This window comes from Gorilla gorilla, chromosome 23 (assembly GCF_029281585.2).
Source record: "Gorilla gorilla gorilla isolate KB3781 chromosome 23, NHGRI_mGorGor1-v2.1_pri, whole genome shotgun sequence".
In the NCBI taxonomy this organism is placed as follows: Eukaryota; Metazoa; Chordata; class Mammalia; order Primates; family Hominidae; genus Gorilla; species Gorilla gorilla.
This window is the reverse complement of record NC_086018.1, coordinates 39,581,069-39,600,910: the sequence shown is the minus strand read 5'-3', so window position 1 is coordinate 39,600,910 and position 19,842 is coordinate 39,581,069. Positions and strand designations below refer to the sequence as shown.

The 19,842-nt window shown below is 54.2% G+C and overlaps 1 protein-coding gene across 2 annotated transcripts; it reads left to right on the top strand.

The window, feature by feature from the left end:
- Positions 1–1,981: 1,981 nt before the first annotated feature.
- On the top strand, positions 1,982–19,692 carry PMM1 (phosphomannomutase 1). Of its 2 annotated transcripts, XM_055374744.2 has the most exons (9): positions 1,982–1,999; positions 6,777–6,892; positions 10,411–10,528; positions 12,006–12,082; positions 12,237–12,328; positions 12,551–12,650; positions 17,710–17,785; positions 18,668–18,783; positions 19,152–19,692. In XM_055374744.2, exons 2-9 carry the CDS (start codon positions 6,806–6,808, stop codon positions 19,272–19,274), a joined length of 789 nt encoding a protein of 262 aa, XP_055230719.1. In that variant the 5' UTR covers positions 1,982–1,999; positions 6,777–6,805; the 3' UTR covers positions 19,275–19,692. The 2 variants fall into 2 exon arrangements, with proteins under 2 accessions (XP_055230719.1, XP_063561085.1); XM_063705015.1 differs by lacking the exons at positions 1,982–1,999; positions 10,411–10,528; positions 12,237–12,328 and having other exon boundaries at positions 6,195–6,892; positions 18,668–19,692.
- Positions 19,693–19,842: the final 150 nt, after the last annotated feature.

The following is a 19,842-nucleotide window of genomic DNA, read 5'->3' as shown; positions in this document are numbered from 1 at the left end:
TGAGCATGTGCCCTTCAGCTTGTTTAGACTCAATGGACTTGCTTATTATGAAGACAATGTAAGCACTGCAGGCATTTTGAAAGTTAAAAAACAAAACAAAACAAAAAAACAGGCTAGGCGAGGTGGCTCATGCCTGTAATCCCAGCACTTTGGGAGGCCGAGGCAGGTGGATCACCTGAGGTCAAGAGTTCAAGACCAGTCTGGCCAACATGGTGAAACCCCATCTCTACTAAAAATACAAAAATCAGCTGGGTGTGGTGGTATGCACCTGTAATCCCAGCTGCTTGGGAGGCTGAGGCAGGAGAATCACTTGAACCCAGGAGGGAGAGGTTGGATTGAGCCAAGATTGTGAGATGGTGCCACTGCACTCCAGCCTGGGCAACAGATCTAAAAAAAAAAAAAGAATTCCACAGTCTCCCCCAACCTCAGCACACAGCACACCTCCCCTGCTGCCCCTAGGCTTCTTAACTACACAGCCTTTAGGAGGGTGTTGACCCCATTTGTAAATGAACAACAACCTCACGGAGTGGGACGGACCTGTCCAAAGTCACTAGTGGGAGGAGAACTCCAGGAATTGTCAGCCTGCCTGTAAACCCCACTACACAGAGGCTGCCCCTTGGGCCTGGACCACCCATACACAACAAGTCACATACCGGGTACAGAAAAAGAGCATTGACAGCCCCGGTACTTGGACATACTGACACATGGCCTCCTACCGATAGCCAGGAGCCAGGGAAAAGCCTGGGTTTTGGCAAGACGGGATTGAGGAGGAATCTCGACTGTGCTGTGTGACCCTAGAAAAGCCATTGCACCTCTCTGATGTCAGTACCTACCTCTAGAAATTGAGTATAAGGGTACTGTCTTCAGAGATGCGTTGGGAAAAATAAGTGAAACACCCAAACCAAACATGAAAGTCACTAACCTCCAAACTTCAGCCACACGTCTGGCCCAGAAGAGCCCAGGGTCTTCCCTTCATAGCAGAATCCTGCCAGGCTCAGGTCTCAGGCCCTCCACTTTCAGTCCTGGCTGCTTCTGGGTCCCTCCAAGTCACCTTTCTGTCCAGTCTTCCCTCCCACCAGTCCTGCTCTTTTCTCCCCAAGGCCTCCCCTGGTCCCCATCTGAGCACCAGTTGCCAGGGATAAGCCTTCCTCTTAAAGGGACATAGTGGTGGCCACAGGTACCCCCCTACCTGGTCCTCCTGGGTCTGTACCTCAGGGCAAATAACTCTCCCTCTCTGGGTTTCAGTGGCCTCATCATGTGGAAAAGGTTGTTATGAGAATTTACGGAGAGACTGTAGGAAAGGGATTTGTAAGCAGCAGCCCATTTGTTAAGGGGCCAAGGGTGCTTATCTTTGTTTTTAGAAAAGTAGATCCAGTCCATAGGAGACAAACACCCGTCCTGCCCAGTGGGCCACCTTCCAGATGTTCTGGATCCAAGCACTACGGGTAGGGCCCAGGAATTCGCACTTCACCTGTTTCTAGGAATTCTTGAGTCATGGAACAGGAAAATGAAGATACCTGGTCAAGTGTCCTGTGTGGTGGTCAGCCCATAGTAGAGGAATAAGCATCAGTTTGGCTTTTTTTTTTTTTTTTTTTTTTTTGACACAGAGTCTCGCTCTGTCACCCAGGCTGGAGGGCCGTGGTGCGATCTCGGCTCACTGCAACCTCTGGGTTCATGCGATGCTCCTGCCTCAGTCACCTGAGTAGCTGGGATTACAGGCGTGCGCCACCACGCCCGGCTCATTTTTGTATTTTTAGTAGAGATGGGGTTTCACCATGTTGGTCAGGCTGGTCTCGGACTCCTGACCTCGTGATCCACCGCCTCGGCCTCCCAAAGTGCTGGGATTACAGGCGTGAGCCACTGCGCCGGCCGTGTTACAGTTCTTAAAGGTGGCGTGTCCGGAGTTTGTTGCTTCTGACGTTCGGATGTGTTCGGAGTTTCTTCCTTCCGGTGGCTTCGTGGTCGCGCTGGATCAGGAGTGAAGCTGCAGACCTTCGCGGTGAGTGTTACAGCTCTTAAGGCTGCCAGTCTGGAGTTGTTCGTTCCTGCTGGTGGGTTCGTGGTCTCACTGGCTTCAGGAGTGAAGCTGCAGACCTTCACAGTGAGTGTTGCAGTTTATAAAGGCAGTGTGGACCCAAAGAGCGAAAGAACAAACCTTCCACATTGCGGAAGGGGACCCGAGAGGGTTCCTACTGCTGGCTCCTGGCAGCCTGCTTTTATTCTCTTATCTGGCCGCCCCCCCGCCGCCCCCCACCCCCCGCCGCCCCCCACATCCTGCTGATTGGTCCATTTTACAGAGAGCCGATTGGTCTGTTTTACAGAGAGCTGATTGGTCCGTTTTGACAGGGTGCTGATTGGTGCCTTTACAATCCCTGAGCTAGACACAAAAGTTCTCCATGTCCCCACTAGATTAGCTAGTTACAGAGTGGGGACACAAAGGTTCTCCAAGTCCCCACCAGAGTAGCTAGACACAGAGTGTCGACTGGTGCATTCACAAACCCTGAGCTAGACAGGCTGCTGATTGGTGTGTTTACAAACCTTGAGCTAGATACAGAGTGCCGACTGGTGTATTTACAATCCCTTAGCTAGACATAAAGGTTCTCCAAGTCCCCACCAGACTCAGGAGCCCAGTTGGCTTCACCCAGTGCATCTTGTACCGGGGCTGTAGGTGGAGCTGCCTGCCAGTCCCGCGCCGTGCGCCCGTACTCCTCAACCCTTGGGTGGTCGATGGGACTGGGCGCCATGGAGCAGGGGGCGGCGCTCGCTGGGGAGGCTCTGTCTGCGCAGGAGCCCACGGCCGGGGGTAGGCTCAGGCATGGCGGGCTGCAGGTCCGAGCCCTGCCCAGCGGGGAGGCAGCTAAGGCCCTGCGAGAAATCGAGCGCAGCGCCGGTGGGCCGGCACTGCTGGGGGACCCGGCGCACCCTCCGCAGCTGCTGGCCCGGGTGCTAAGCCCTTCACTGCTCGGGCCGGCACCGCCTGCCGCTCTGAGTGCGGGGCCCGCCAAGCCCACGCCCACCCAGAACTCTAGCTGGCCCGCAAGCGCCGCTCGCAGCCCCTCTCCCTCTCCCGCCCGTGCCTCTCCCTCCACACCTCCCCGCAAGCCGAGGGAGCCGGCGCCGGCCTCGGCCAGCCCAGAGAAGGGCTCCCACGGTGCAGCGGCAGGCTGAAGGGCTCCTCAAGCACAGCCAGAATGGGCGCCGAGGCCGAGGAGGCACCAAGAGCGAGCGAGGGCTGCTAGTACGCTGTCACCTCTCATCACCTTTCATAGTTCTATCACGTGGGGTTTATATCCTCATTACATATAAAGAAACTGAAGCCCAGTGAGGAAAGGTGACCTGTCCAAGTCCTTGTAGTTAGCCAGGACCAAACTGCAGTTCTCCTGATTCCAACTCCGCTGATCTCTCCAGGACACCATAGCTACCCAGTCAGAAAAACAAGAATTGTGCATGGGGATCTGGTGCGGTGGGTCAGGCCTGTAATCCCAACACTTTGGTCACGCCTGTAATCCCAACACTTTGGGAGGCTGAGTCGTGAGGACCATTTGAGGCCAGGAGTTTGAGAGCAGCCTGGACAAGATAGTGAGACCCTATTCTACACACACACGTGCACACGCACACAAACACAATGCAGATTTTCATGGCTTCGTAGCATTTCATCTTCTAGATGGGTCTTAGTTCATTTAAACAATTCCATATATTTTTCCTTTTTTCTATTTTCTTTTCTTTCTTTTTTTTTTTTTTTGAGACGGAGTCTGCTCTGTTGCCCAGGCTGGAATGCAGTGGCGTGATCTCGGTTCACTGCAAGCTCCGCCTCCCAGGTTCACACCATTCTCCTGCCTCAGCCTCCCAAGTAACTGGGACTATAGGCACCCGCCACCACGCCCGGCTAATTTTTTGTATTTTTAGTAGAGATGGGGTTTCACCGTGTTAGCCAGGATGGTCTCGATCTCCTGACCTCGTGATCCGCCCACCTCAGCCTTCCAAAGTGCTGGATTACAGGTGTGAACCACCGCGCTTGGCCTTTTTTTTTTTTTTTTTCCGAGTCAGAGTCTCGCTCTATGGCCCAGGCTGGAGTGCAGTGGTGCGATCTCAGCTCACTGCAAGCTCTGCCTCCCGGGTTCAAGGGATTCTCCTGCCTCAGCCTCCCGAGTCGCTGGGACTACAGGTGCCGCCACTACGCCTGGCTAATTTTTTGTATTTTTAGTAGAGACAGGGTTTCGCCACGTTAGCCAGGATGGTCTCGATCTCCTGACCTTGTGGTCCGCCCGCCTTGGCCTCCCAAAGTGCTGGGATTACAGGCGTGAGCTACCGTGCTCAGCCTCTTTTCCTATTTTGTAAAAGTTGAATTGCTGACTCATATGATCTGCATCTTTTTTTTTTTTTTTTTTTTCTTGAGAGAGGGTCTCACTACTGTTACCCAGGGTGGAGTGCAGTGGGAAGATCTGGTTCGTTGCAGCCTCAGCTTCCTGGTGATTCTCCTACTTTAGCCTCCTGAGGGACCACAGGTGCCTGCCACCATGCCTGGCTAATGTTTTGTATTTTTAGTAGAGACAGCATTTTAACATGTTGCCCAGGCTGATCTTGACCTCCTGGGCTCAAACAATCCACCCACCTTGGCCTCCCAAAGTGCTGGAATTACAGGTGTGAGCCACCGCATCCAGCTCTACAGTTATTTTTTATTTATTTATTTATTTATTTATTTAGTTTGTCTGTTTGTTTGAGGTGTAGTCTCCCTCTGTCTCCCAGGCTGGAGCGCAGTGGCATCATCTCGGCTCACTGCAACCACCGCCTTCCAGGTTCAAGCGATTCTTTCACCTCAGCCTCCCAAGTAGCTGGGATTACAGGCTCCTGCCACCATGCCCGGCTAATTTTTGTATTTTTAGTAGAGACGGACTTTCCCCATGTTGGCCAGGCTGGTCTCAAACTCATGACCTCAGTTGATCTGCCCATCCCGGCCTCCCAAAGTGTTGGGATTACAGGCGTGAGCCACCGCGCCCGGCCTGTTACTTATTTTCATGTGAAAAGCAAACCTACAAAGCAGGTGGTGTTCATCCCATTTTATAGGTGAAGACACAAACCCTCTGAGAGGTGAAGTGACTTGTCCAAGGTCCCATAGTGGTGGAGCCGGGAAGGCAACCTGGAAGTGACTCTAAAGTCAACGCAATGGTTAAATAATTGTGAATCGAATCTGGGAAGGTTGGCTGGGAACGGTGGCTCACGCCTGTATTCCCAGCATTTTGGGAGGCTGAGGCAGGCAGATCACCTGAGGCCAGGAGTTCGAGACCAGCCTGGCTAACATGGTGAAAATACAAAATTACTACTAAAAATAAAAAAATTAGCCGAGCGCGGTAGTGGGTACAAAATAATCCCAGCTACTCGGGAGGCAGAGGTTGTGGTGAACTGAAATCGTGCCATTGCACTCCAGCCTGGGTAACAAGAGCAAAACTCCGTCTCAGAAAAAAAAAAAAAAATTAGCCGGGCGTGGTGGTGCACTTCTGTAGTTTCAGCTACTCAGGAGGCTGAGGCAGGAGAATCACTTGAACCTGGGAGGCGGAGGTTGCAGTGAGCCGAGATCGTGCCACTGCACTCCAGCCTGAGTAACAGAGTGAGACCCAGTCTCAATAAATAAATAAATAAATAAATAAATAAAATAAATCGCCCTGTGTCAAAAATAAAATAAACATAAAAGTAAGTAAAAATACAAAAATTAGGTGGGCATGGTGGCACACGCCTGCAGTCCCAGCTACTCGGGAGGCTGAGCCATGAGAATCGCTTGAACCTGGGAGGTGGAGGTTGCAGTGGGCAGAGATCCCGCCACTGCACTCCAGCCTGGGCAGAGCGAGACTCTGTCTCAAAAAAAAAAAAAAAAGAAGAAGAATCTGGGAAGGTCTCCAAGCAGGTAGACCCTGAGAGCTGGGTCTTATGTGTGGACAGAAGGAATAAGGCTCGGGGAAGGCAATTTGGCAAAGTCCAAAGCCTGAACAAAGGCCTTCAGGAGATTTCTTTTCTTTTCTTTCCTTTTTTTTTTTTTTTTTTTTTTGAGGCTGGAGTGCAATGGCGCGATCTCGGCTCACCGCAACCTCTGGCTTCTTTGGAATCAAGCGATTCTCCTGCCTCAGCCTCCTGAGTAGCTGAGATTACAGGCATGCGCCACCACGCCTGGCTAATTTTGTATTTTTAGTAGAGACGAGATTTCTCTATGTTGGTCAGGCTGGTCTCGAACTCCCGACCTCCGGTGATCCGCCCGCCTCGACGTCCCAAACTGCTGGGATTACAGGCGTGAACCACCGCGCCCGGCTCAGGAGATTTCCTACAGCTCAAAATTTGTAAGGCAAAGAGATGGCAACAAACCTTGTGAGAGTGGAGAGCGACCTCGGCTCTCTTAGTCCCGCCTGGCCCACTAGACACTGCACTGCATGGTAGAGGCCCCGCCCGACCCAGCCCCTTAATCGGCCTGTTGCAATCACTATCAACCCGCCAATTCTGGCCCCGCCCCTGTCTTCCGGGTTCTCTCACTTCCTGCCGGTCCCAGGCTCAGGCCCCTCCTCCGTCTTGTTTGGAGCAATCCAATCGAACCTGGAGGGCTCCGCTCCGCCCTATGCCGCGCTCCCCTCCTCCAGGAGCAATCAGAATCAGCTCAGGCCCCGCCCCCGCTTCCGCCCGCCTAGACCACGCCCCTTCGTTTGGCCAATCAGGCAGTCCACTTGCCCCCGCCCCTTAATGCCCCGCCCCCGTCAGCACTTATCCCTGAGCTGCTTCTGCCGTTGCATCTTCAGGACTCCGCCCCGCGCGCAGACGTGCAGCCATGGCAGTCACCGCCCAGGCAGCCCGCAGGAAGGAGCGCGTCCTCTGCCTGTTTGACGTGGACGGGACCCTCACGCCGGCTCGCCAGGTAGGACCCTGAAGATTGGAAGCTCCCGCCGGGAGTGTCACGCGGACACCCCCGAGGCTGAGTGTGGGGTCTGCAGCAGCGTGACCGTGGACACCCGGGGACCGAGTGTGGGATGCGGCGGTACCCGGCCCCCTGACATCCGGGGCCACCCACCGGGAGTGAGGGGACCTGGCCCTCACGTCACTGACCCCTCAGCGTCCCTGCCTGTGTTCTGCTTGGGAGTGCTGGGGTTGGATCCAGTACTGGAGGGAGGACGCTGCGAGCAGGGGCCTAGCTCCCTCCCTCCCCAGAGGCTTTCACACGCCGCTAAGGCCTGGCTCACGGACGCCCCCGCCTCCTGAGCTGGGGATCCCACCCTAGTTCAGACCTACGACACACCAGTGGTCGGAGCTGGCTTCTGAACCGGGGTTCCAGGCACGCAAGCACACAGCCAAGCGTCAGTCATCATCTGGTGGGAGACAGGGCGTCTCGGAGTCTTCCCACCCCGACCTTTGCAGGCCTGGGACTGGGTCTAGTTTCTGAAGCCCCATCACCCACTTTACCTTCCACCCCCAGTCGTGGAGCAGAGAGGGCTTCTTTTCAAATTCGTTTATGAGCTCTACCCACCCGGATGTGAGAGGCTCCAGGCCTAGCCTGTTTGCTGTGAGGACACTGAGGAATAGTGAGGGTAAGAGTGTAGTTTTCTTCTAAAGACTCTCGCTGTGTTGAGCCTCTTACCTCTGCTCAGTTTTTCTCCCATTGGGTCTCATTGTGAGTCCCCAAAAGCCCCCTCACCAGCTGGATGCATCAGTAAGCAGGCTTCATTCATGCCCTCCCTGTGGGTAACCCACCCTCCAGTCTGGGGGCCTCAAGGACCAACCGACAGGTCTCCTAGCGTGGGGGAGCAGTGGGATGGGCTTTACTGGGCAGTGGCTGATGGGAACCCAGGTCTTAGCCTCCTCTCTTAGGTCCTGAATGCCCCTCCCCATCCTCTGTGGTGAAGTTGCCCTGGCTTGGGCCCTGGAGGCCTTCCTGCAGGGGTGGATCCGGGAGGACCATAGCAGGACTGGAGCAAAGGTGGGCCGTTTGCCGTGGCCCACGCCTGTAATCCCAGCACTTTGGGAGGCCGTGGTGGGTAGATCACCTGAGGTCAGGAATTCTAGATCAGTCTGGCTAACATGGTGAAACCCCGTCTCTACTAAAAATACAAAAATTAGGCTGGGTTCAGTGGCTCACGCCTGTAATCCCAGCACTTTGGGAGGCCGAGGCGGACAGATCACGATGTCAGGAGTTTAAGACCAGCCTGACCAATATCGTGAAACCCTGTCTCTACTAAAAATACAAAAAATTAGCCAGGCGTGGTGGCATGCACCTGTAATCCTAGCTAGTCGGGAGGCTGAGGCAGGAGAATCACTTGAACCCGAGAGGCAGAAGTTGCAGTGAGCCGAGAATGTGCCATTGCACTACAGCCTGGGAGACAGAGGGAGACTCAGTCTCAAAACAAAACAAAACAAAAAGTAGCTGGGCGTGGTGTCGTGCGCCTGTAGTCCCAGCTACTGGGGAGGCAGAGGCAGGAGAATCGATTGAACCCAGGAGGTGGAGGTTGCAGTGAGCCAAGATTGTGCCATTGCACTCCAGCCTGGGCAACAAGAGTGAAACTCCATCTCAAACAAACAAATAAATGAATAAAAGAACTGGAACAAAGGTGGCAGGGCCTAGGCACAGTTCTGACCCCTCCCTCTGACCTTTTGCTCCACAAACATAACAACCTGAATAAGAACAGCCTATTAATTTGTCTACGGGCCAGCCTCTGTGCTTAGTGCCTTTTGAAAGTTAATTTTTAATCGTACACATTTTCATGAGCACACTCTCCTGGTAAAGAATGGAAACGTAACAGAAAAGGGTAAAGTCCGCTCTGACCACACTTGGGGAGCCTGGCCGGCTCCCCAAGTTAATGTGGTTACTGTGGTGTGGCTTCCCTCCAGGCCTTTATCTGGATCTATTTGCCCAGGGCAAATATTAAGCATTGTTTTGTGAGGCTATTTTTGTTGTTGTTCTTTGGCTCCTCAAAAATCAACTTGATTGTGATGCTATTTTGTTGTTGTTGTTAGAGACCGGGGTCTCGCTCTGTCACTCAGTCTGGAGTGCAGTGGCGCTATCACAGCTCACTGCAGCCTCGAACTCCTGGGCTCAAGTGATTCTCCCGCCTCAGCTTCTGGAGTAGCTGGTAGCTGGGACTACAGGCAAGTGCCACCATGCCTGGCTAATATCTTTTTTTTTTTTTTTTTGGAGATGAAATCTCATTCTTGTCCCCCAGGCTGGAGTGCGATGGCATGATCTCGGCTCACTGCAACCTCCGCCTCCCGGGTTCAAGGGATTCTCCTGCCTCAGCCTCCTGAGTAGCTGGGATTACAGGCGCCTGCCACCACGCCCAGCTAATTTTTTTTTTCTTTTTTTTTTTTTTTGAGACGGAGTCTCACTCTGTCGCCCAGGCTGGAGTGCAGTGGCGTGATCTCGGCTCACTGCAAGCTCTGCCTCCCAAGTTCACGCCATTCTCCTGCCTCAGCCTCCCGAGTAGCTGGGACTACAGGCGCGTGCCACCACGCCCAGCTAATTTTTTTGTATTTTTTAGTAGAGACAGGGTTTCACCATGTTAGCCAGGATGGTCTCGATCCCCTGACCTTGTGATCCACCCGCCTCAGCCTCCCAAAGTGCTGGGATTACAGGCGTGAGCCACCGCGCATGGCCAATTTTTTTTTTTTTTTTTTTTAATTTTTAGTAGAAACAGGGTTTCACCATGTTGGCCAGGCTGGTCTCGAACTCCTGACATCAAGTGATCCACCCTTCTGGGCCTCCCAAAGTGCTGGGATTACAGGCGTGAACCACCGTGCCAGCCCATGCCTGGCTAATTTTTAAAAATTTTTGGCCAGGCACGGTGGCTTACGCCTATAATCCCAGCACTTTGGGAGGCCCAGGTGGATGGATCACCTGAAGTCAGGAGTTCAAGACCAGCCTGGCCAACATGGCGAAACCCTGTCTCTACTAAAAATTTAAAACTTAGCTGGGCATGGTGGCAGGCGCCTGTAATCCCAGCTACTCAGGAGGCTGAGGCAGAAGAATCGCTTGAACCCGGGAGGCAGAGGTTGCAGTGAGCTGAGATCACACCATCGCACTCCAGCCTGGGCAGAGGTTTCAGTGAGCCAGAATCACACCACTGTACTCCAGCCTGGATGACAGAGCAAAAATTCGTCTCCAAAAAAAATTTTTTTTTCATAGAGACAATGTCTTCCTTTGCTGCCTAGGCTCTAGTCTCAAACTCCTGGGTCAAGTGATCTTTCTGCCTTGGCCTCGCAAAGTGTTGGGATTGCAGACCTGAGCCACGGTGTCCAACCTGTCTAATTTTTGGTGTCTAAGCTTTGTACTGCTTCAGATCCAGGTAGAATGTGGGCTTCCTGGGTTCTCAGCACTAAGTGAGGGCTAAGTGGAGGTCCCAGACATGTTGAAAGCCAGAATGCTATGCTTCCCCTCTCCCCCAATAGAAAATTGACCCTGAGGTGGCTGCCTTCCTGCAGAAGCTACGAAGTAGAGTGCAGATCGGTGTGGTGGGCGGCTCTGACTACTGTAAGATCGCTGAGCAGCTGGGTGACGGGGATGAAGGTAGGAGTGAGGCTGGGGGTAAAGGGAGTGGGGAGTTTGAGAGATTCCTGGGCATCTTCAAAGATCCAGTCCTGCTTCTGTGGGGCAGAAGAAATAGAGAGAGAGCAGCCAGATAGTTCCCTCACTGATCTGACAAACACTTGAGCACCTCCTATTGCCAGGGATTGTGCCAGGCCCTTGAGAAATAGCTGGGGCAAAGCAAGCAGAACCTGCCCTTATGCAGTTTACGTTCTCATTTCTCCCTGCTGAGTCTTGATTTCCTCATCTTTAAAATGGGCTGAACCAGCCGGCACGGTGGCTTACGCTTGTAATCCCAGCACTTTGGGAGGCCGAGGCGGATGGATCACTTGAGATGAGGAGTTCAAGACCAGCCTGGCCAACATGGTGAAACCCCGTCTCTACTAAAAATACAAAAAATTAGCTGGGTGTGTTGGCACGTGCCTGTAATCCCAGCTACTCGGGAGGCTGAGGCAGGAGAATCACTTGAACCTGGGAGGCGGAGGTTGTAGTGAGCCAAGATCAGGCCACTGCACTCCAGCCTGGGTGACAGAGTGAGGCTACACATCCAAAAATAAATAGATAAATAAATAAATAAATAAATAAATAAATAAAAGGGCAGAACCAGTGATGGCTACCATTTGTCAAAAATGATCATGTGTTAATGTCATTGCATTTGATCCCCACAATCACACTTTAGAGTAGGCATGATCATCCCATTTAACAGAGGATGACTCTGAAGTTATCCAGGAAATTGATTGGACCTCAGAGCCCCTGGTCTCAGCCCAGTCAAAGTAGGTGCCTCCAGTTCCTCAAGCCAGAAACTTCCTCGAATTTTTCCTTTTCCCCACCTCTTGTTTATTCCATCAGCAAACCCCAAAATATCTCCCTGTCCCCTCTGTCTCCATCTCCACCACGCCATCATAGTCCAGGTAACCACGTGCCACCCAGACCCCGCAACAGCCTCTGGGCTGTGCTCCCTGCGCCTCCCACCTCCCACCCACTCCAGCTGCTTCTCGTGACAGTCAGAGCTGAAACCTCCAACTCTCCCATGCAGCCAGCCTTGAGAACCCAGTGCGATGGCAGCTCAGCTATAGAACAGAAGGAAGCCCCTCTGCAGAGGGGCAGGGGAGCACAGAGTGGAAATGATGCCCTCTGCCAGAGAGTACTGCATGGCTTCCAGAGGAGGAAGCTGGATCTTCGAGGATGAGTGGCAGGGAAGCCAGGGAAGGGCGGTTCTGACAGAAGGACCTGCATGGATGCCTGTGTGCAGAGGCCCACAGGTGTGACTGGCTTCTTTGGAAGAAAACCAAGCTGCAGAGGGAGAAAGGCTGGAGAAGCAGGTTGCAGCCTCAGATTGAACAAATGGCCTTTGAATGTGAAACCAAGGGTGTAGGCTTCCTCTCTCTTTACTTGCCCGTGGGGTCACAGACGTGGTCTCACACTCTTTCTTCCTCCTGTCCTCTATGTGACCCGGAAGTCATTGAGAAGTTTGATTATGTGTTTGCCGAGAACGGGACGGTGCAGTATAAGCACGGACGACTGCTCTCCAAGCAGGTCAGTGTCCCCCAGGGCTTAGCCAGGGGCACCCCACTTTTCCATAGTGGAGCAGTCCAAGGGGGCTTCTGTCCTGGGCTGGGGGAGAGACACTGTGCCTGTCTCAGGGTCAGGCAGCCCAGGCCACGCTCAGAGCCCTGTGTTCCTTGGCCAGACCATCCAGAACCACCTGGGGGAGGAGCTGCTGCAGGACTTGATCAACTTCTGCCTCAGCTACATGGCCCTGCTCAGGCTGCCCAAGAAGCGGTGAGGTCCCACCAGCCTGGTCTCCAGAACCTGGGGCCTGAGGGAGGAGAAGTGTGGGTCCCTCAGAGGGAGCCTGGAGATACTTGGGCCCCTGATTTTTTGCGGGGAGTGTGGATTCTTGTCCCCTTTGAAGTCCTAGGAGGCTGGGGTCCCAGGTGGGGCTAGATTTGAATTCAGGGCCGTTCTGGTTCTCTCTGGCTCCCCGCCCTCCCTCACCACCAGTGGAACCTTCATCGAGTTCCGGAATGGCATGCTGAACATCTCGCCCATCGGCCGGAGCTGCACCCTGGAGGAGAGGATCGAGTTCTCCGAACTGGACAAGGTACCACTAGCTATGCAATCTTAGGCCTGTAGGGCCTCAGTCACTCAATTTATCTGAGCCTTTATTTTCTCATCAGTAAAATAGACTGGGGGATGTGTTCTGATTTAACTGATACCCTTTCAGGCACCTACTGTGTGCCATTGTTGTAGACACACCTGCATCTTTCCAATGCTGCTGGTCCCCCTTCCTAGGTGACCAGCACCAGGCAGCCACCCACTGAGCCAGGCCAACACCTGGGAACATCATTTCCACCTTCCCACCCACATCGGGTCCAACAACTCCTATTTCATCAGCCTCTCGAGTCAGTGTCATATCTGTTCATCTGCAGAACTGAGACCCCACTTTCTAGATTACCCATTTCCCCAGCCCCAGACTGCCCCAACTTTCCTCTCTGTCTCTCCCTACCCCTTGCATAGCCCTGCCAGCCTGCTCTCCAGCAATGCCACTGAGAACCTTTCTTTCTTTTTCTTTTTGGAGATAGAGTCTCCAAAAAAATAGATAGAGGCTGGAGTGCAGTGGCATGATCTCAGCTCACTGCAACTCCCACCTCCCGTGTTCAAGCGATTCTCCTGCCTCAGCCTCCCAAGTAGCTGGAATTACAGGCATGCACCACTACACCCAGCTAATTTTTGTACTTTTTTAGTAGAGACAGGGTTTCACCATGTTGGCCAGGCTGGTCTCGAACTTCTGACCTAAGGTGATCCGCCTGCCTCGGCCTCCCAAAGTTCTGGGATTACAGGCATGAGCCACCACGCACAGCCCATTAGAACCTTTCAAACACATCAGCCGCATTCACCCCCCAGCCCCGCCCCCTCACTTACAATCCTTCCTTGGCTCCTCGTTGCCAACTGGATGATGTCCTAGCCCCCTGCTATGGTGCCTCAAGCCCTGAGGGCTCTGTCTGGCTCCGGCTCTCCGCGTCTCCTCTCTGTACCCTTCAAGTTCCACTTTCTATTCCTGGAACACACCAAGGTCCTCTCACCTCTGCCTGTACTGCCCCTGCTAAACCTTGATGTGCATTTTGCTTTTCTCCCCACCACCTCCCTCCCTCTTGGGGATGGAGCAATCCACCCATCCAAACCTTTCCATGCTAGCCCGTCCACATCATTCTGTCATTCTCTCTGACCTGTTCAGTGGCTCTCCCTGCCCTCTGCTCCAGCTATGGCCTCTTGGCTGATTCTAGAGTGCTGTGCCTCTGCCAGAGCACACTTCTCTCAGGCCCAGCTCATCCCTCCCCTCCTTCAAATCCCCTTTCACATCCTTTTCCCAGTGGGGCCTCCGAGAGTATCACATCCACTGCTGCACTTCCTGCTCCTTCCCTTACCTTATTTCTCCCCAAGTAGCCTTGGACAACTTTCATCATCTACTTTTAAAATCCGAATTACTGTCTGTCCCTGTCCCAGCACTGTAAGCTCCATGAGGGATTTCTGCGGCTTGTTCTCCTCTGGATCCCCTATGCTTGGCACATGGCATACTTTTTGTTGTTATTGTTTTTGAGACAGGGTCTTACTCTGTTGCCCAGTCTGGAGTGCAGTGCAGTGATCCAGTCCTAGCTCACTGCAGCCTCGATCTCTCAGGCTCAAGCGATCCTCACACCTCAGCCTCCTGAGTAGCTGGGACCACAGGTGCATTACACCATGCCAGGCTAATTTTTAAAATATTTTGTAGGGATGGGATCTCGCTGTGTCTCCCAGGCCAGTTTTGAACTCCTAGCCTCAAGTGGGCCTTCCGCCTCAGCCTTCCAAAGCACCAAGACTATAGGTGTGAGCCACCGCACCTCGCAAAGAAATACCCTTTTTTTTTTTTTTTTGGAGACTGAGTTTCGCTCTGTCACCCAGGCTGGAGTGCTGTGGCACAATCTCGGCCCACTGCAACCTCCACCTCCCGGGTTCAAACAATTCTTCTGCCCCAGCCTCCCAAGTATCTGGGACTACAGGCACATGCTGCCACGCCCGGCTAATTTTTTTTTTTTAGACGGAGTCTTGCTCTGTCACCAGGCTGGAGTGCAGTGGCACAATCTCGGCTCACTGGAACCCCTGACTCGCTGGTTCAAGCGATTCTTCTGCCTCAGCCTTCCCAAGTAGCTAGGATTACATGCACCACAATGCCCAGCTAATTTTTTGTATTTTTAGTAGAGACGGGGTTTCACCATGTTGGCCAGGATGGTCTCGATCTTCTGACCTCGTGATCCGCCTGCCTCAGCCTGGCAAAGTGCTGGGATTACAGGCGTGGCCACCGTGCCCGGCCTAATATTTTGTATTTTAGTAGAGATGGGGTTTCACCGTGTTGCCCAGGCTGGTCTCGAACTCCTGAGCTCAGGCAATCCACCCACCTCAACCTTCCAAAGTGATTATAGGTGTGAGCCACTGTGCCCGGCAAGAAATACCTTTTGAATGAATGAAATGAGCTGTATTATCTCCATTTTATAAATGAGGAAACCAAGGCTCGATGAGAAGGGCCCTGCCCAAGGTCACATAGGGAGTTGGTTGCAGAGCAAAGATTTGATTTTGCCATTGGCCCTCTGATGCCTCCCTGAGGGTGCCTCTCAGCTCAGTGACTCCTGACTCCCACCTGTGCCCTGAGGCTTAGGGGAGGCAGTGCCCACAGGCACAGGGACTTTTTTTTTTTTTTTCTTGGTAGAGTCTTCCTCTGTCACCCAGGCTGGAGTGCAGTAGCGTGATCTCAGCTCACTGCAACCTTTGCTGCCCAGGCTCAAGCAATTCACCTGCCTCAGCCTCCTGAGTAGCTGGGATTACAGGCTCATGCCACCACACCTGGCTAAGTTTTTTGGTTTTGGTTTTGGTTTTGGTGTTTTTTTTTTTTTTTTTTGAGATGGAGTCTCGCTCTGTCACCAGGCTGGAGTGCAGTGGTGAGATCTCGGCTCACTGCAACCTCTGCCTCCCGGGTTCAAGCGATTCTCCTGCCTCAGCCTCCCAAGTAGCTGGGACTACAAGCGCCCGCCACCACGCCCAGCTAAGTTTTGTATTTTTAGTAAAGACAGGGTTTCGCCATGCTGGCTAGGATGGTCTCGATCTCTTAACCTTGTGATCTGCCCTCCTTGGCCTCCCAAAGTGCTGGAATTACAGGCGTGAGCCACTGCGCCCAGCCTAATTTTTGTATTTTTTAGTAGGGACAGGGTTTTGCCATGTTCAGGCTGGTCTCAAACCCCTGGCCTCAAGTGATCTGCCTACCTTGGCCTTCCAAAGTGCTGGGATTATAGATGTGAGCCGCTGCGCCCAGCCACGGGGACTTTTTTTTTGGGGTAGTTAGGAGTGGTCATAGGCAAAGAACCCTTCCCCCCCAACACACGTGCTGAGAGGTTATCCCTTCCTGTCCACCCAGGTTCCCAGTCCCAGCTCTACCCATTTGCCTTGTAACCTGGAAAAGCATCTTTACTAACGTGTGCCTCAGTTTCCTTATATGTAAGGTGGGGGTAATAGCAGTTCCCATCCCATGGGCTGTCATGAGGACTGGACGAGGTGGCACATGGACCCCACCTGGCATGGAGTTGGGGAGCCACACCCTAACTCCCCACCCCAGAGCCTTCTCAAGTATTTTTGGCTCTTGTTTGCTCCCTTCTGGCACCGGAGGAGCATGAACCTTCCTGATCTGTGCGCCCTGCCCTGGCCCAGAGCCGGTGTAAATAAATGCTTAACCCAGCTCATCTTCCAGAACCCTGAAGGGGGGATGAGTACTTCCCTTCCTTAGATGAGGACACTGAGGCCAGAGGGTGAATAACCAGCTGGAGGTCACAGTGCCGGTCCCTGCTGAGGCTGGCCTTGCACATGGGGCTGTCTAGTGACCAGCCTTGTTCTCCAGAGAAGGGAGGTGCAGCCAGCCTCAGCCATGTGGAAACATTTCTTCAGAGCTTGGGGCAGTCTTAGTGGTAGCCCTGGGCCTACAGAGTGGCCGCTGGTGGGGACTCTGGCCTCCCTGGGGCCCACCTACCTGCTGGAAAGCCAGGCCAAGGCTGGCAGGGGGCTCACATCCCTTATCTCTGCTTTTCCATGAGAGGGAAGCAGGCAGGGGTCATTCATTACTTCTCTGTCCTTTAGTCCAGGAAATAGGCTCAGAGAGGTCAGGTGACTTGCCCATGGTCACACAGCTGAGGAGTACAGTAGCCAAGCCTGGCTACTTGCCTTCAGATCTCAGGCTGGGGGATGTCTGGCTTTATATCTGACATCCTCCCTGGGCCACTTTTCCAAGCTCCATGCTGCTGACCACTGCCTGTCTTTCCGCCCCAGTCCTACCCGGCTCTGACTACAGGGCCATACCAGCCACCCCACTCCTGTGCTCCAGAATCCTCAGCGCCTCTTGGTCCCCCAGGATGTGGTCAGACTTCCCAGCCCAGTCTCGAGACCCTCTGTCAGCTGAATGTCCTGCTGGCTGGTTTAGATGTTCAGCTGCCCCTCAGGCTGGGCATAGCTGCTCCCCTTTGTGGCCCTCTGAGATGGAGATCCTGGGGGCTAGCGGGGAGAATGTCCCCCTGCTCCATGTTTGTGGAGCGGCTGCCAGAGTTCCTGCTCAGAGGGACGGGGCCGGCCTGGGCACTACCTAGTCCCCAGCCCAGCCGCGTCTTTGCATGCTGGGTGCTCTGCCAGGCCTGGCACCCTGCTGCCCTCTGTGAATGCCCACAGCCACCTCCTCACAGGTCTCCTGCTCTCAGCTCCCACGCTCATTTCTGAGTATTTGCTTTGTTGAGCTGGTTACAGATAACAGGATCGAGCCCTGCCCTGAGGTGGACACTGATGTGGGATCGATTGCCCCGTCTCCTCGCCCTTCCTGCTCGTGTCTCTCCTCTGAGGTCCCCTTCAGAAGACCCAGCCCACAGCCCCATTGGCAGCCCCATCCCTTCTGGATTTAGGCCCTGGCTCTGCCACCAGGGCTAGGTGACCTTGACCAAGGCACAACCCCTCTCTGAGCCTTAGTTTCCGCATCCGCACAGTTGGGGGTCCTACCCACCTAGAATGCTCAGCACGCTCACGTGGACTGTGTGCCCAGTCAGGGCCTGGCACACAGCAGGTCCTCTGAGCTGCCATCCGCTCCCTCCCCTCTGCAGAAAGAGAAGATCCGGGAGAAGTTCGTGGAAGCCCTGAAAACAGAGTTTGCTGGCAAAGGGCTGAGGTTCTCTCGAGGTACGTCCACCCTGCAGAGGACCTGGGAGGCCTGGTACAGGGCCCCTCCTCAAACCATCTGCCCCTGCCAAGACCAGGCTGTGGCCCCCAGTAGCTTTAGTAGCCCCTCCCCCGCTCAGGGCAGAGAGGGTGGCTGAGCCCCACGCAGAAAGGGGTTCAGTGTTTACTGGCCCCCAGTTTTCCCCACCTCATACCTCAGAGGTAAACGCCCCATGCCCACCCAGTTTCTCAGGCCAAAAAACCAGAGCCTCTCCCTTGAATGCTCTCCCCCACCCCTTCCCAAGTCCAAACTCCTAGAAGTCCCAGGGCCCCCTGTCTGGAATCCCACCGGTGCTCACACTTCCACTGCCAGCAGCTTGTCCCAGGCTCCAACTGACCCTGACACAGCTGGGCTCCCCTCTGCCACCTCACCCATTCCCCAGTGACCAGAGAGGCTGGAGCTGGAGTCATGACATGCCTCTGCCCAAAGTCCTCCCCAGGCTTTTCCTCCCTCTCCACGTGATGCCCAGGGCCTGTCCGTCCTCGCCCTACCTCTCCTGGCCTCCTCCGTTGCTGGGACGCTCGTTCTCTTCCCTGCCTCAGGGGCTGTACTTTGCGCCCCAGCCATCCCCACTCGGCTCAGGTCCCAGCTCATTGCCACCTCCTCAGAGGTCTCCCCTGATCACCCTGGCTGGATGAGCTTCCCCCACCCACTTCATGGTCTTGTTCGTTCTCCAACCTGTGTCATAACTTCCTTGAGGATCCTAAGTCTGTCCCGTGTCCTGTTCCTGGCCCTCAGTAGGCACTCAAGGGTTGTCGAATGAATGAATGAACAAGCAGCCCTTCTGTTAGCCTTGTCTGCCCCTCCCAGCAGGGAATAACAGTCCCCACCCCTGCCCACAGGAGGCATGATCAGCTTTGACGTCTTCCCCGAGGGCTGGGACAAGCGCTACTGCCTGGATAGCCTGGACCAGGACAGCTTCGACACCATCCACTTCTTTGGGAACGAGACCAGCCCTGTGAGTGTGGCCCACCCCAGGTTTCCCCCAACGCAGTGGACAGTGAGAAGCCAGGTCTGGTGGCTTCTCCAACGCACATCACCTGAGGTCAAGGCCAGAACATGGGGCAACACAACAGACCTCTTGGGGGGCTCCTGGAGAACAACCATTGCTCACCAGCCCTGTTACACAGATTGGAAAGCTGGGGCCCCAAGAGGGCTGGGCACTTGTTCTACATCACACAGCAAGTCAGGGCAGGTCTGACAAAGGGTGAGAAGGTGGGCTTCCTGGCAGTTCTGAAGGGGCAAGAGGAGGGGCAGGTCCATAGCAGCCAATGTGGAGAGGGACTCCACCTAAATATCCCTCCTCTGCCCGTCCTCTGTGTGCAGGGTGGGAACGACTTTGAGATCTTTGCCGACCCCCGGACTGTTGGCCACAGCGTGGTGTCTCCTCAGGACACGGTGCAGCGATGCCGGGAGATTTTCTTCCCAGAGACAGCCCATGAGGCGTGACCGGGGCCCACATCTGTGTGTGGTGACTTCTGAAGAGTTTGGCCTAGGCCTAAAGAGAGGTCCTGGTGTTGGATAGATGCCAGGGCCCCTCCTCTGGCCCAGGACGCCTGCTGCAAGCCCACCCAGATGGGGCCAGAGTCTGTGTGGACAACCGTCCCCAGCCAGTCTGCTCTTAGTGGCACTGGCTTCGTCCTCCCAGGGCCCAGAGTGTTCCCTGTGCTCCACCTGGTGGCCCAGGCCACAGCTGCTGCTTGTATTTCGGTACAGAAGAGGTTTCTTTCTGCACCAGGAGGAGGCGTGCGCAAGTGTCGGTATGAGATCTAGCCTGCCCTGCCTGCCTGCCCTGGGCGATGAGGTACAGTGGGGAAGGTGGCTATTTTAGAGAACTTTGTCACAGTATTAAAGTTCCCAGAACAAAGTAGGTGTCAGCTGTGTCTGAATGGATAATTGGCCCCAGTCACATGCTGTCACAGCCACTACTTTGCTGACGAGTAAACAGCACAGAGAGGGCAGGGACTTGGCCCAGGTCACAAAGGAAGTCTGATGCAGTCGAGGAGGGGGCCATTGA